This window comes from Miniopterus natalensis, chromosome 11 (assembly GCF_054644295.1).
Source record: "Miniopterus natalensis isolate mMinNat1 chromosome 11, mMinNat1.hap1, whole genome shotgun sequence".
NCBI classification, from domain to species: Eukaryota; Metazoa; Chordata; class Mammalia; order Chiroptera; family Miniopteridae; genus Miniopterus; species Miniopterus natalensis.
Window position 1 is genome coordinate 5,891,107 of NC_142091.1, and position 15,342 is coordinate 5,906,448.

At 55.7% G+C, this 15,342-nt stretch overlaps 1 protein-coding gene across 1 annotated transcript; it reads right to left on the reverse strand.

The window, feature by feature from the left end:
* Window positions 1-1,695: 1,695 nt before the first annotated feature.
* On the reverse strand, window positions 1,696-14,497 carry ABCG4 (ATP binding cassette subfamily G member 4). The gene is made up of 15 exons (XM_087821486.1): window positions 14,260-14,497; window positions 9,145-9,262; window positions 8,915-9,047; window positions 8,755-8,805; window positions 8,341-8,486; window positions 7,098-7,221; window positions 6,878-6,992; window positions 6,576-6,718; window positions 5,618-5,716; window positions 5,250-5,418; window positions 5,051-5,151; window positions 3,850-4,008; window positions 3,577-3,695; window positions 3,225-3,425; window positions 1,696-3,064 (listed from the first exon to the last, which is right to left on the reverse strand). The coding sequence occupies exons 1-15, from the start codon at window positions 14,495-14,497 to the stop codon at window positions 2,977-2,979; spliced, it is 2,004 nt and encodes a 667-aa protein (XP_087677612.1). The 3' UTR covers window positions 1,696-2,976.
* Window positions 14,498-15,342: the final 845 nt, after the last annotated feature.

Consider the following 15,342-nt stretch of genomic DNA (forward strand, 5'->3'; position numbering starts at 1 on the left):
AGCACCATATCTTGCGAGTTTGCTCAAACCACTTCTTCAAGCTTTGGTTTTCTTCTCTGTAAGCAGAGGAAATAATGCTCATCCTAACAGCCTCATGGGGTTGCTCCAAGAATCAAAGAGCTTTCTTCACAAATATATCAGCCAGTCGCAAATGTTCTCTGTGCCCAAATGGCCTTTGCTGGCTCTATGATGGCTGTTCATCTCCTTAGCAACCAAGGGAATTTACAAATGTGTGAATTTATAAGTGTTTTAGTCTCTCAGGAGTGTTTGCATTTTAAAAGAGGAAGAGTAAAGATAAAGACTCTTAAGAAAAACTAATGGTGGAATTTTGTGCTCTCTGACTTTACAGAACCATGTATTGGCATCACTTCAGGGAGAAGGTAGCACCCAGAATGCCCCTAAAACTAGCTAGAATTTCAGGAGTTGAATTCCTTTCCACTTCCCACTCCCACCCTCAACCCCCCAAAAAACAAAGTTAGTCCATCTCCAGGCAAGCACCCAAGCAATCCCAGATTGGACCCTAATCTAGCCTTGGGCAATTAGCTCAGCAAGTGACACAACTAGGGTGTTCCAGGCATCTGGCCTGGTCCGTGCCAGTCCCTTCCTTCAGTCCCCAAGCTTCAGGACTGAAAGGGAAGAGAGTGAGACAATGTGCTACTTCTTGCCACCCTGCCACAAACTCTCAGGGACTTCTGGACAGTTGCCTACTCCAAACCTCAGGCTACCAGACCCATCTGCAGCCCTGGTGGCTGATGGTTTAGCCCTGGTAAGTGTGGCCCGGTGGGAAAGGAGTGGAAGAGAGAGGAAACTTGGGTAAGCTCAGGGAGGCTCTGCCATTCTCCTCCTAGGGCTTAGGTTGCAGGGTTTTTTCTTTTTTCTACTTCTCATTGCCCTTGATGACCACTAACCCCACCCCCAACCACTGCCTCATAGGCACAAGTAGGATTCAGTCAGTTCTGAGGAGAAAGTCATGTATCACTTTTTTTTTTTTTTTTTTTTTTAATATCCTCAGGTGAGGATTTATTTTTTTTTTTAAATCCTCACTCAAGGATATTTTTTCCATTGCTTTTCAGAGAGAGTGGAAGGGAGAGACACAGAGAGAGAAACACTGATATAAGAGACACACATCCATTAGTTGCCTCCCACACGCACCCCAACCAGCTGGGGATCAAGCCTGCAACCCAGGTACGTGCCCTTGGCCGGAATTGAACCGGGGCCTTCAGTCCGCAGGGCAACGCTCTAAACACTGAGCCAAACTGGCCAGGGCTCACGTATCACTCTTGTAAGAACACACATATGCAGCAGACATAGGGCACCCACACACAGCTTACAGGTCCACCATGAACAGATGTCAAGGATGAGGAGCCTAGAGGCAGAAGACCTGGTTCCGTCTTCATTGGACAAGTGATTTAACCTAAGCCTCAGTTCTCCCATCTGCAAAATGGGTTGTCATGAGGAATAATGCAGGGTTGTCATGGGACTCCCTTGAGATAATAAACATGAAGCATTTGTAAGATGCAAAACATGACATAGGTATTTCATAAGGTACACATTCACTAGCTTGACATACACCTAGGACTCACCCTCCCCTGCCACAGGCTCCCTAAAGCTCAAAGACTTCTTGCCAAGTGCTTTGAATACCCCCTCGCAGCCCATGGTATCAGGTGCCAGACCCACACACATGTACACACTGCATACTGTATAAATATAGGTTTTATTAATAATGGGTGAAATCCCACAAATTGCACTGGCATCTCTGTGTGATGGGGAGGATCTGTGGCAGGGTGAGGGAAGGGAGAGAGGTATATGCATAGTAATAAATAAGGGAAAGAGTCCTAGGGAAAGGGAAATCAGAAGTGGAATGAGCCTGGACCCACCAGGAAAGCCAGACGTGCTCCAGGTGTGTCTGTCATCCTGGTGCCCAGGGCATGCCCAGGGCCCACCTTGGCTGATGGGAAGGGGTAGAGAGACATGGACAAGAGTTTGAATGAGCAACAAATGGCTGGGGAGGGGGTGGAAGAGTGACAACGCCAGCTTGACACACAAAAGAAGGGCCATGAGGTGGCAGTGGCCAAGGCCAACTTATGCCCATGCTTGTGCTTGTGTTAGGTCCTGAACTCCAGGGAACTAATGCCCTGCGCCACCCCTGGCTTGGGAGGAAGGGAAGACTGGGGTGGGGAGACACCAACAGATCCAGAAGATGCCCTGGACAACATCCTTACAGTCAAAGCAGGAACCCCAGGAGGAGATTGGCACTGCCCTCCCTGCAGCACCTACCCCCACCCTGCCACCATCACTCTTCCTCTGAGCCATCAGGGACAGCAAGGGTGTGTAGGGCTGAGATAGCATGTATGTGCCTGTAACTCCTGAGAGGGGAGGGAACGTTGCAGGCGCTGCTGCAGGGAGAAAGGAGGCCTGGGTCTTCTCCCACTCACCCCCCAGAATAAAGTGCACTCTCCAGTTCCAGTGGCAGGTGAGAGAGAAACGGAGACATTATTGCAGAGGTGCCACCAGGCCCTACTCCCACCAAAGGTGATGGGAAGGGGGAAGGGGCATCCCATGGCCCCAGGCTGCTCCAATCCCCAGGATTGGGAGGATGACCCAGACAGAAAACCCAGCTTCTGTCCCAGCAGATTGTCCAAATTAATGAGGCTCTGGCGGGGTGGGGGCATAGGAGGAGGAAGAGACTTCCAGAGTCCTTCCCTGCTCCATTCCAGCATCCAAATGGGACTTCCAGGGACCCCATCAGGCCCAGCCCTGGAGCCCCAACCTTATAACAGCTCAGTTTACAAACACTTGTGTGGTTGGAACCCCCAAAGGGGGCCACTTTGGTCAGTTGTAAGTGGGGGCCTGGGGAGCCTGGGCTCTCAGGCAGACAACAGAGGAGGGTGCCGAGGGCAGGAAGACAGGTACTAGCCTCCAAGTGGTCTTTGCATGCAGGTGTTGGAGAGAGAAGGGAGGAAGCTACAAACCACATCAACTTGGGAAGACTCCTGGGCACAGCGTGGAGGGCTGCAGCCCCCATTCCAAGGGCCAAGGCTGGGAGCACAGCCAGCCCCCCAGCCTGTGGAGGAGCTGAAAGGGGGGGGGGGGGCTGCACCAGCAACCAGTGCCCAGGTCTACAAGGTTAAAACAGTCCCGAAGGGCTGGAGCTGGGGGCTTCCTGCTGCGGGGGCTGGGCACAGGCCAGGGCAGGGCTCTATCTCTCCGACTTGACCCGGTACCGGAGCACAAGGTATGCCAGCAGCCGCAGGGCCAGGAAGAAGATGCCCAAGACCAGGAAGTCCATGTAGAGCTTGGCATCCTCCACATCCAGCGCCCGGAGTATACTCTGTGGCTCCCGGAAAGGGCAGCGCTCCTCCGAGCAGGCCAGGTCTCCTCGCTCCATGCCGTAGATGGTCAGAATCACACCCTCAAAGCCGTACCTAGGCAAGCAGGGGCATCAGGGAGGACACGGAGTGGAGGGTCACTGCTCCCTGGGCAAACTGCCAGAGCCCAGATGCAACTCTGTCACTCCTTGGGCATGACCTCCTGCAGGGAGCAGCAGGGGCAGATGGCAGGGGAGGCTGCACTGACCTGACATAGGAGAGGTAGGAGCTCCATTGCAGGTAAGTGGGGATGGTCTTGAAGCTGACAAAGAAACCCGAGAACAAGAGGACAGGGATGGCGGTAACCGGGCCCACAAACGTGGCCACCTGGAGGGGAAGGAAGGGGACCGGGCCATCACAGGGGTGACCAGGACAGACCCAGTCCTGGGGTGCCCCAAGGTTTCCTACAGATCTCTCCCACTCCTTATGCAAGCCCCTGTTTCCTCCCTTCTCAGGGGTCCCCAAAGGCCAGCCTTCCCACCTGGAGAGAGTTGGAGGCGGCTCCAATGAGCAGCCCCAAAGACTGGGCCACCAAGGCTGTGGCAGTGGCCAGGGCTGAGAAGAGTAGGAAGCGGCTGGTCTCAGCTGGCTGGCCTGTCATCCAGTACACGATGCTGCAGTACACCGCTGGGCACACCACCTAGGGAGTGGCATAGGGCTGGGGCAGCCCAAACCCTCCCCTTCACCCAGGCAGGAGCCTCTAGAACAGCTGCTCCTACAGAGCTTGTGCCTAGTCCAGGCTTCACACTCCTGTTCAGGCTGCGCCCCCGGGTCCCATGTCCTCCTCCCTGGCCGTAGGAGCCCCACTCATCCTCCAGCCTCACATCTTCCATTAGACCCACTCTGACCGGCTCAGGCATGGTGACTTCTATATCTTCTGAGCTCCCAAAGTCCCTACCCCGGCCCAACTTATTCCTCATATTGTTAATTAACTCTACATATGAGCTTTGTCCCCTATGAGTTACCGACTCCTGAAGGGAAAGGGCTCACCCTACTACACACAGTCACATAGGCTGTTCCCTGCACAAGGACACCTAATAAACAAGAGGCAGCCAGGGGCACCCTGGCCCAGTGCAGCATCCACTCTGAGGAAGGGGCACCTTTTTCTAACTTGCACAAAGGTGCCCTATGGATTATTCATGGCCCTAGTGCTTGAAACAGGGTGGTGGTGGCAATAACAACAACCCCAAACAGCGAACATTTTTTGGACACTTTAGTATGTGCCAAGCACCATTCTAAGCGCTTGACATGTATTAACTCATTTAATTCTCAGCCATTCCCAAGTGAGATTCTGTCACCATTCCCTTTTACAGGTGGGGACACTGAAGCAAAGGGACACTTAGTGACTTGCCCAGTGTCTCACAGCTAGCAAGCAGCCTTAAGGCTCCAAGCTGGCACTATTCTCTACCGCTTCAAATGAGATTTACAGTCATTTGCAGGGTTATTATTTTTATCATTTTCTGTTTGTCATCAGTTGTTCCCACTAGAAAATTAAGTCCCACAAGGTCAAGACTCTCCTCTCATTCACTGCTATGTCCCCACCTGGCACAGGGCCTGGTGCACGGCAGGTCCTCACCACCTATTTTCTAAGTGAGTAGAAGTAAAGGAAAAGATGACAGGTGGTAAGGCTGAGGGAGGCAAGACAGGAGGGAGGCAGAGGGCAGGTGAGAGGAAGAGCTCACCTGAAAGGGCACATCGGCCATGGTCTTGGCCAGGTAATACGCTTTGAGGCTGTACCAGTAGTTGAGATGCTCCCTCATGAAGACTGCCATCTCTAAGGGAACTGAGGACACATACAGATTAGGCCCCTGCCCCTGCCTCAGCGTCCCCGCCCCGGCCCCTGCCCCTGCCCCTGCCCCTGCCCAGGGCGGCTCAGCTCACAGGTAAGCACAGTTGGCATAAGGGCAGCGAACATGAGGAACAGCATGGAGAAGAAGAGGCAGCCGGTGTTGTTGAAGACCTTGCTGGCGTCATCGCCAATGTGCAGGTAGAGGAGACCAATGAGAACACCAATCACCACATGGGACACAAACCGCAGGTGGGTCAGGACCTGTGTGACAGTCATCACAAGGAGAGGGGAAGGGTCACAGGCTAGGAATGGGCACCCACACTGGGGTAGGACCTGAGCTGCCCTCACAGGCACGTAGACCCAGAGGTGCACTGCGGGGGGGGGGGGGGTGCTGCTGGGATCCTGTGCCCCAAAAGGCTAGGCCTATGCTAGCCCCCTCTCCCCCAACTTGACGCCTCACCGTGTCCCTGAGGATGGACAAGAAGGTCCTCTTGGAGAGGATGCAGAACTGTGTGAGCGTGCTGGTGGCAAAGGTGTGGCTTTCAATGGGATCCACTTCCTGGGGAGAGGAAACTGGATCAAGTGAGGCTACCCACAGGCCCCACGCACCCGCACCCCGCGGGGAATGGGGAGGCCCCTGAGCCCTCCGGGCGGGGTCCTCCAGGTCTACAGGGGGTCATCGCCACTGAGCGGCGAGCCTGAAGCGGCCTTAGGGCGCAAATCGCAGTGAGATACAGACACAGGAGGAGGGCTAACAACCCGGGAGGGGGAGAGAGAAGGGGAGTGGACACCCGCGAGGCCCCCCAGTAGATCAATCACTTCTCTTTAACCCATCGTAAAGCGTTGACGCTAAGGGTGTAATTCCTTTCTGCCACCACTTCCACAGTAGTGCTACTTAACAATAATAACATGATAATAACGGTGACAGCGACACACTAACGCTTCCTGTTTCGAGGGTTATAGTGTCTCGTTTAAGGAGGAAAAGTGGCTCTGAATGAACAGCTACGGCAGGAAGAGCTTTACGTGAGGATCTTAGCCACCCATCAGCCCTGGGAGTTAAGCACAATCACCTCCAGGCTGGAGATGACAGTAAAGCCATGCTGGCCACGAGGCCAGAGACAGTGTCAGCCTAGCTTACCAGGCGGCACTGTGCTGGCACTGGGGACAACACACTACAGATGCTCAGTAAAAATTTACTGAAGGAATAAATGAAGGAGAAAGCAGAAGCTCAAAGTACCCCAAGTAAAGTGCCCAAAGTCCCGTAGCTGTTAGTAGTAGGGCTATTCCAAGTCCTGGGTTCTTCTTAGTACCCCATGGTTGTGATGCCTCTGAGGGACAGCCTCTTTGGCAGGGCCATTATCACGGTCCCCTCTCCCCTCCCCCACTCTATACTCTCTGCCCTCTTCACCCCTACTCACCGGAGGGCAAGGGGGGCGGGGGGCAGGGGACTCATTCTTCTCCAGGCTGCTCTTCCTCTCCGCCACGGCACACAGCCCATTCTGCACAGCCCTGAACAGCATGGGGTTCAGGTCTCCATACTCGCCAGAGGCCACCTCAATGACTGGGGTACACAGAGGGCAGTGCTCAGCTAAGATCTATCCTTGGTTCCCAAGGGCAAGCCAGCCCCTCCTTGGGTGTATGGTGAAGGCAGGTGGCATGACCCAAGCCCCCAGTTTGGCCCCCCGCATAACCCAGGCCCTACCAACAGGCCCCCACTCACTGAAGTCAGCTGGGTTGTGGTAGGTGGGGCAGTGCAAGCCAAGGCCCTTCAAATAGGGGATCAGCTTGGTGACCATGCCCTTGAAGATGCACTGGCCCTGGCTCAGGATGTAGAGCTGAGGTGGAAAGAGAAGGGTGAGGAGAACAAGGCCAGCACCTCTACTGACCCCTTCCCTCTCCCCATCTCGGGTCAGTCATCTTTGAGGACCAGAGAGACTCACCTTGTCAAACATCTCAAAGAGCTTGGCACTGGGCTGGTGGATGGTGCAGATGATGGTACGGCCTCCCTGGGCCAGGGACTTCATGAGGGACACCACTTGGAAACAGGAGGCGCTGTCCAGACCACTGTCCAGAGGGAGGCCACCAGGGGGCGGTGTGAGGTGGGCAGAGCCAAAAGAAGGGAGTGTTTGGGGTGGGACAACTTACTCTAAAGGGGACAGAGCTGGCAGGAAGGGGCCACTCTGGCCACCCCTACATCCTGTACACCCTATAATTCAGGCATTTGGAGGTACCAAGAAGCCTAGAGCACTGTTCAGTTTAATAAGCATACATTGAGCACCTACTGAATGCCAGGCACTGGGGTTACAATAATGAATAAATAAGACACAGACTCTAGGTAGAGGGAGAAAACAGTGCACAGACCATTTGTGATCACGTGGAGCATGCGGTAGAAACATGGGGTGAAAGAGCGGAGGGGGACCCAGTCCATCTGTACTAGGGTGTTGTGGGGCAGTCAGAGAAGGTTCCTGAGGGAGCCTGGAGGAAGAAAGCGCTCAACCAGGGGAAGGTGGAAGGGCAGGCACGGTGGTGAAGGGCATCCAGGCAGCAACACAGCATGTGCAGAGCTCAGAGGCATGAAACACATGGCCTGACTAAGGAATCACAAGCAGCTCAGTATTATTGGAGCGTAGAACACAAGACAGCATGAAGCAAGGTGTGAGGTCAAAGAAGTAGGTTCCGAGCAGGACCTTGTAAGTCCTCCGACTTTATCCTGAGGGCAAATGGGCACCACTGCATGTTTTTCAGAAGGGGAGGGAGTGTTGCCAGACCTGTCTTTTAGAAAGTTCATCTGGTGGCAGGATGGAGGAAGGCCTGGCTGGGAGAGACTGGAGACCAGGAGGCGGGAGTCTGAGGAATGCAGGCAAGAACTGCTGGTGTCCTGAGCTCAGCACTGGCACAGGGGTGGGAGAGGGGGGATCTGAGAGATGGTAAAGGAGGTAGAATCTGCAGGACTTGGTGACTGATTGGCTGTGGCGGGAGAAGGAGAGGGAGGTATCAGGGGAGGACACTGGGATTCCTGCTGTGTGAAGGATGGGGCTGCTACAGCAACAGGGCTGGCAGGGATGGTGACGAGAAGTAGCCCTCGTCTGGGCCCAGGAGGCTGAGAACACAGGCTCTGGTCTACAGCCGCCGAGCAGACGCAGCCTCCAGCGCCAGCCAGGGCCCAGGAAGGGGGAGAACTACCTGGTGGGCTCATCAAAGAACATGACAGGTGGGTTGTTGACCAGCTCCAGGGCGATGGCCAGGCGCTTCCTCTGCCCACCAGAGAGAAGGGCTGTCCTCGTGTGGGAGCAGGACATCAGGCCCAAGGCTGTCAGGATCTCCGTCACCTGCCCCAGCCCCGCCCCCAACCCCAGATCAGCTTCAGCATCTCCCCTTTCCCGTGTACCACCCCCATTTAAATAGCATCTCCCGAGGTCCCTTGTGCCAGCCTGGGCCGCTGCTATCCCAGCCCCCAGCTCCGCCCCAGAACTCAGCAGCACTGAAAAGCAGGGCTGTGCCATCCCCCCCTCCCCTCCCCTTCCCTCTCCTTCCCCACTCACCAGCTCCTTCTACCCCCCCTCCCCTCCCCTCCCCTTCCCTCCCCTTCCCACTCACCAGCTCCTTCTTCACCTCTTTCTTCTCACTCAGCTTCAGGTTAGCAGAGACCTGAGGCCCAGAGAACAGGCGGGTCAGCTACGTGGGAGAGGAGGCCCCTGGAGGACAGGGACAGCAGGCAGGAGGGGCGACTGGGAGGAGGAGGTGGCGTCCGCCTCACCATCATCGCCTCCCACACTGTGAGGTGTGGGAGCAGCATGTCGTCCTGCATGATGTAACAGGACATCTTGCGGAAGGTCCTCAGCTCCCGCGGCCTCCCGTTGACCAGGATCTGCCCCTTCATTCCGGACTCCCTGCAGGAGCATCGTTGGGGACAGGTGTTGAGGCTACTTGGACACCTTCTGTGCTCCCCAGGGGCTCCTCCTTCCTGGGTCCCGCCCTCATCCTCACCTGTATCCTGCCAAGATGTTCATGAACGTGGACTTGCCAGCCCCTGAGGGGCCCATGATGCCAATTAGCTCCCTGCGGCAGAATTTACCTGACAGGCACTTGAGGAGGGTCTTATAACCTGCAGGGAGGGAGGGAGGAACTTTTGATCAGGGCTGCAGTGAACAGAGGCATCCTGAGCTTTCAGGAGCAGCCGTGGCTCTCAGTGAAATAGGCAGTCCTTACTCAGTGTGGATCGGTTAGGATGGAGGAGTAACCCTGAGCCCCGACAATAACCCACACCCTCTTACCCATCCCCCTAGAAATGACCACTACTACAGGCGAAGTACCAGAGGTGACAACACTCTTCTGAAAACCAGGGGAAAACCCCACATCTCATGGATGGGCATGGAGAGGGGTCAAGGTTACAGGAAACCCTGATTCTCTTCTATAAACAGCCATCACGCTGTCACCCCTCCAGGAAGACTTTCTGGATCCTGCCCGAGCTGGCTGACTATCCCGTGTCCCCCAGCACTTCCTGTACGCCCGCAGGTCTGCGATTTACTGCTGGTGAGCTCCTTGGGGCAGAGTTTTTGTCTTACTCATCTTTGTAGCCTCAGCAGACTGCCTGGCAACTAGATGCTCCATAGTGTCCTCTCCGAGATTTGGCCTCATTCTGAAAAAGCCATCTTCTTTGTAAGCTCTCTGTGTGCTTGTATCTGCAGCTCCTGACATGGCCCAGTAAAATCTCACCCTTCATTCACTCACTAGGAGGCAGCACAGGCACTGGTTTAGAGTCAGGTGAATCTAGGTTCAAATCCTGGCTTACAAGCTGTGTGACCTCGGGCATGCGCTTAACCTCTCTGAGCTCCAGGTTGCTCATCTGTAAAATGAGGATGATGTACCTATCTCATAGGGTTGCTATAAAGATTCACTGAGATAATATATGTAAGGCATATGACAGTGCTTGGCACACAGAGTGAATTTAAAAAGTGGCACTCTACTGTTCTCACTGGTATGGCTCAGTGGTTAGAGCATCAGCCGGCAGACTGAAGGGTCCCAGGTCCAATTCCTGCCAAGAGCATGTACCTGGGTTGCAGACTTGATCCCTGGCCTCGGTCAGGGCAGTGCAGGAGGCAACCAATCGATGTTTCTCCCTCTCTCTCTCCCTTCCACTCTCTGAAAAGCAATGGAGAAATTATCCTCAGGTGAGGATTAAAAAAATAATTTTTTAAGTGACATTTTATTATTAATTCTATTTGACAAATGCTTATTGATATCTACTACATTCCAAGCTCTGTACTAGACACTGGACAAAAGAAATGAGGAAGACACAGCTCCTGTACTCCAGAAGGCCACAGTCTAGGTAAAAATGATGGAAAACATCTATGGATCTAAAGGAGACAAAATAAGGGTCATGACAAAAGTATAACTAACGCAGGAGGATGCAGGCAGCGGGAGTGGCGGGTGGGGCGAAGGGGAGTCTGGAATGGCTTGATGGAAGGGGTGGCCTTGGCACTAAGCCTTGGAGGGTGAGCAGCCCCCAGCGGGGAAAGGGAAGCAGACGCTGTCCACGCTTTGGGGGGAAAGCTCCCCTATATGTCAGCACAGCCCAGGGAGCAGCGGGCAGCAACTCCATGGTCCCCTGGTGAAACGGGGTGGAGCCAACGAAGCGGGCCTGCCGGTGAGGCCACAACGCCAGTCCCCCCCCAGGTTCTCTGCTCACTGCCACCCTCTCTGACCCCCACGGAGCCCAGTTCCCTAGCCACTCTCTCTGCAGGTCACACAGCAAGTTGCTTATTGGGAGAGGGGAAGTCATAGGTTCCAGCCCTTGCCTCAGTCATCACCATCATCAGTCAGGAAGATCTGTGCTTCTGCACTGCCGCACATGCCTTTCAGAGCCACACATGGGAAGTGACTTCTTTTGCAGGGAAAGAAACTGTCGATGACAAACCTGCCCCGCATTAAGGACTAGATAGAACACTGATGCCCAATACAAATATCTTACACTTGCCTTCCACAAAGCATATCCACAGATACCATCTGAGCTTCACAGCAAGCTGGGTGGTGGGTACCTTATCACCCCAGATCACAGATGAGGAAAGTGAGGCCAGGAGAGAGGAAGTAGCCCTCCCAAGACCACATTGTTTACAAGCAGCTAAAAACCAGTGTCTTTCGATTCCTGCTGTACCATAACTGCTCAGCATGGAAGGGGCCTGCCAGGCCTTCAGGCAAGAAAGGACCAAAGTTCTAGTCCCACCTCCGTCAGTAACTCTCTTTGCAATTTTAAGTCACTTAATTTTTCAGTGTCTCCATTTCTTCATCTATAAAATAAATATAGTAATATCTCCTACCAAGGATATAACAGGGTTATTTTGAATATTGAGATAATTAACTAAAAAGTGTTTGTGCTTGCCTGGCCTGCGTGGCTCAGCTGTTGAGCATCCACCTAGGATCCAGGAGAGCTTGGTTTGACTTCCTGTCAGGGCACATGCCCGCGTTGCAGGCTCAATCCCCAGCAGGGGGCAGCATCTCAATGACTCTCATCATTGATGTTTCTACCTCTCTCTCTCCCTCTCTCTTCCTCTCTCTGAAATCAATAAAGACATATTTCTTAAAAAAAAAAAAAAAAAGTGTTTGGGCTCAATCCCCCACAGAGGTCTTGTGTGTGCAGGAGGCAGCCAATAGATGCTGATGCTTCTGTCTCATCTGTGTTTCTATCTCCCTCTCCCTTCCTCCCTCTCTAAAATCAATAAAAACATATATATATGTATATATTATATATATATATACATTTAAACCCTGACCCTGGCCAGTGTGTCTCAGTGGCTACAGCATTGGTTGCAGGTTGAACTTCGGGTCAAGGGCACATACCTGGCCTGCAGGCCCGATCCCCAGCCCTGGTCAGGGCACATTTGGGAGGCAACCAATGGCTGTGTCCCTCTCACACTGATATTTCTCTCTCCCCCTCCCTCCCTTTTCACTCGCTCTCAAAAAAATCAATGGAAAAAATCATCCTCATGTGAGGATTAACAACAACAACAACAAAAGTGTTTTGCCCTGGCTGGTGTGGCTCAATTGGTTGGGGCATAGTCCCACTCACTGAAGGGTCTTGGGTTCAATTCCTGGTCAGGGCACATACCCAGGTTGCGGGTTCGATCCCCAGTTGGGGTGCATACGGGAGGCAACCGATGGATGTTTTTCTCACATCGATGTTTCTCTCTCTCTCCCTCTCTCTCTAAAATCAATAAAAACATATCCTCAGGTGAGGAGTTTTAAAAAGTGTTTTAAAAAACAAGAAATATCACATATAATTAGGGGAGACTGGTGATGAATCCTTACCTCAAAAAGGCTAAAATCTCCCTCTCCACACCTCTTGCTCTTTTCCCTCTCTCTCTCCCTGTAATTACTTTCTACCTTTTAGACACAGAGAGAGTGGTTCAAGTGAAAAGAGAAGTTAGAGAGAGGAGAGCAGAGGACAGAGAAAGGGGCAAGGGGTGGAAGAGTCAGCAGGATGGACAGCAGAGCGGAAAAGGTCAAAAGGCCTAAGGGACGCCAATTTTGCGGCTGGTGGGTTGAAGCAACCAGACAGCTGGCTCATCTTACCACATTTCCTCTTTATCTTCATTTCTCCTTTAAACTGTGAGGAAATGAGAGGGCTAGTGAAATTATAGCTACCCCTTTGTTTTGTTTTTAAATATGCTTTTATTGATTTCAGAGAGAGGAAAGGAGAGGGGGAGAGATAGAAACATCAATGATGAGTCACTGACTGCTGCCTCCTGCACGCCCCCTGCTGGGGATCGAGCCCACAGCCCGGCACGTGCCCTGGCCGGGAATTGAACTGTGATCTCCTGGATCCCAGGTGGATGCTCAACTGCTGAGCCGCGGGGCCAGGCCTGCCCCCTCACTTTGTCCAGAGCTGGTCTCAGAGCGGAGAGGCTGCTTAGGAACAGGGTGCCTCAGTTTCCGTTGGCTCATGCCCTGCCACCTTTTGGTGGCTCACCGGAAGGAGGGCGGGAAATGCAGAAACAGCTCTGCTCTGAATTGAAGCACCTGAGATCTGCTTCTTCAGCCTCAGAGAGCAATGTCCCAGCTCCACTCCTGACCCACGCCAGGCTCTGGGGAAACCCAGCTTCTCTATTCCTAGGCCAAGCGTCCAGGGCAGCTGCGGGGGATGGTCGTGGTTCAGCGGAACTCAGATCCCCAGACCTTACCCAAATGTCCTGACGAGGGAAAAGAGGAGATGAAAATGCTGTAAAAGGGAAGTTAAGGGAGAGAAAAAACACCGAACGAAAGAGGGGCTGTGTAGTCAATCTGACAAGCTGAGGGGATCACATGGCAGGCCTGGCAAGCTCAGTCACTAAAAGTAACTTCACAGGGTGATCTGATGCTAAATTCCTAACTGGGCAGTTCTTGAATTTCCCCCCAGTGAGCCCCGTCCATTGTTCTTGAGCATCCTAGGATAACACACCTTAGAAATAAAAGCCAGAATAACCCTCTTTTCCAGGCCCCCAAGGTGTAATCGCCCTCTACAGGGGCCCTGCTCCCAGTCCTCATCGTTATCTTGTTGCCATTTCCATTTATTGCAAATGTTAAATTCCAGAGACTTCCCAGTTGGGCTCTTCCACCTGCCTAATCTACCACCAACAGATTTCATGCAACCTTCCTTTTGCTCTCTGTCCTTTGATCCTAAAGGTTCTCCGGTCCTCAGAAGCATGGAGCATTTTCTGTCTGTTGAGATCTTGCTTCTGGGCAGGTCCTCAGTTTAAGTAAACTCATAGATTTTTTTTTCTATAGGTTTGGACATTCTTACGTTGGCAGAAAAATGCATGGAGGGCTGTGAAACCCAGCTTCTGGCCCCGCCCCAGCGCCTGCTCGCTATGTGACATGTCAGGTCACTCAGCTTCCCTGGGCCTCAGTTTCCCGATCAGTGACACTAGGAAAGCCGCGGCCGCCTGTCCGACCCAGCGTCCCGCAGGCTCCCGGGCGGGGGAGCCCAGGCCCCGCACCTCAGCGCCGCGAGGGCTGAGGGTTTGGTGTCCCCACGGGGCCCACGGGTGCAGGATCTGCACGACAGGGGCACCCAGGCCCCCCGCGCCCCAGCAGGCGGCCCCGGGGCCGCGCCCGCCCGCCGCCTACCGCGCCGCCGCCAGCAGGGCCCCTCGCGCACGGAGTAGGACAGCTCCACGAACTCGATGTCCACGGCCGAGCGCTTGGGCAGGTGGGAGAAGCGCTGGGCTTCGGTGATGTGGTTCTCCACCTTCTTCAGGTGCGTGGTCAGCACGGGGGGCTCCGCCGCGTCCTCCGGAGCCATGGCCGCGGCCACAGCCCCGGGTCCGAGCCCACGGCCCACGGCCTGCAGCGCCTTCTCCGCCATCGCGCCGCAGCCTGCGGGGTGGGCGCCGCTCAGCCGGGGCCGACCCCGAGCCCCGCGCGAGGCCCCTCGGTCCCGCCGCCGCTCCCAGTCCCCGCCTCCTCCCCCGGCAGGGCGCCCGCTTCCCACCGCCCCGGCCCCGCGCGCCCCCGCGCCGCGCCCCCCGCGCATCGCCGCTCCGCGCGGCCTCTCCCCGGGATCGGGGCCCCGCCCGGCCCGCGAAGCCCTCGCCCGGGCCTCCTCGCCCCAGGCCCGCAGCCCGGAGGGGGCCGGTCGCGAGGCGGGAGGAGGGGCGGCGGCGAGCGGGGTGGGCCGGGGAAGGCGCTGGGAGCCGCGGCTCGGGCTCCCCACCCTGGGGCGCGGCGCCCCGGCCCGCCCTCCTGCCGGCGCCCCGGGCGCTCCCCCAAGACAGGCGCCCCGGACTCGGCCCCGCGCCCCGCCGACTGGAGCCCCGCGCGGCGGGCTCCCCGCCCCCTCCCGCCGGCCTAGTCACCTTGAGGCGCCCGGGCCGCGCGGCCGAGGTGCTCCGCCTCCCGCGGCCGGGATGGAGACCCGCGGGCCGGGATGGAGACTCGGGCCCGCCTGCCCGGGCGGCGCGGGAGCGGAGCGGAGCGGAGCGGGCGGCGGGGGCCCGCCTGGGGTCCCGGAGCGGCGGGCGGGGCGGGCGGGGCGGGCGCGCCTCCCGCCGGGCTGCGCTCTCGGTCCCGGCTGGGCCTCCGCGCCCGGTGCCCGCTGCGGGCCGCGGTACCTGCTCTTAAAGGGCCCGCCCGCCGCGGCGCGCGGGGCGAGGGTGCGGGGAGGCCGCCGCGCCGACGACGCGGGCGGAGCAGACGCGGACCCGGGACCCG

Excerpts from the sequence above, each read along its gene's own strand:
- ABCG4 (XM_087821486.1), bottom strand. The coding sequence starts at position 14,497 with ATGGCGGAGAAGGCGCTGCAGGCCGTGGGCCGTGGGCTCGGACCCGGG. Across the intron at positions 8,806-8,914 it reads CAGTGTGGGAGGCGATGATG|GTCTCTGCTAACCTGAAGCT; the intron begins GTGAGGCGGACG and ends TCTGGGCCTCAG. Across the intron at positions 3,065-3,224 it reads CTGGCATACCTTGTGCTCCG|GCTGGGGGGCTGGCTGTGCT; the intron begins GTACCGGGTCAA and ends GCTCCTCCACAG.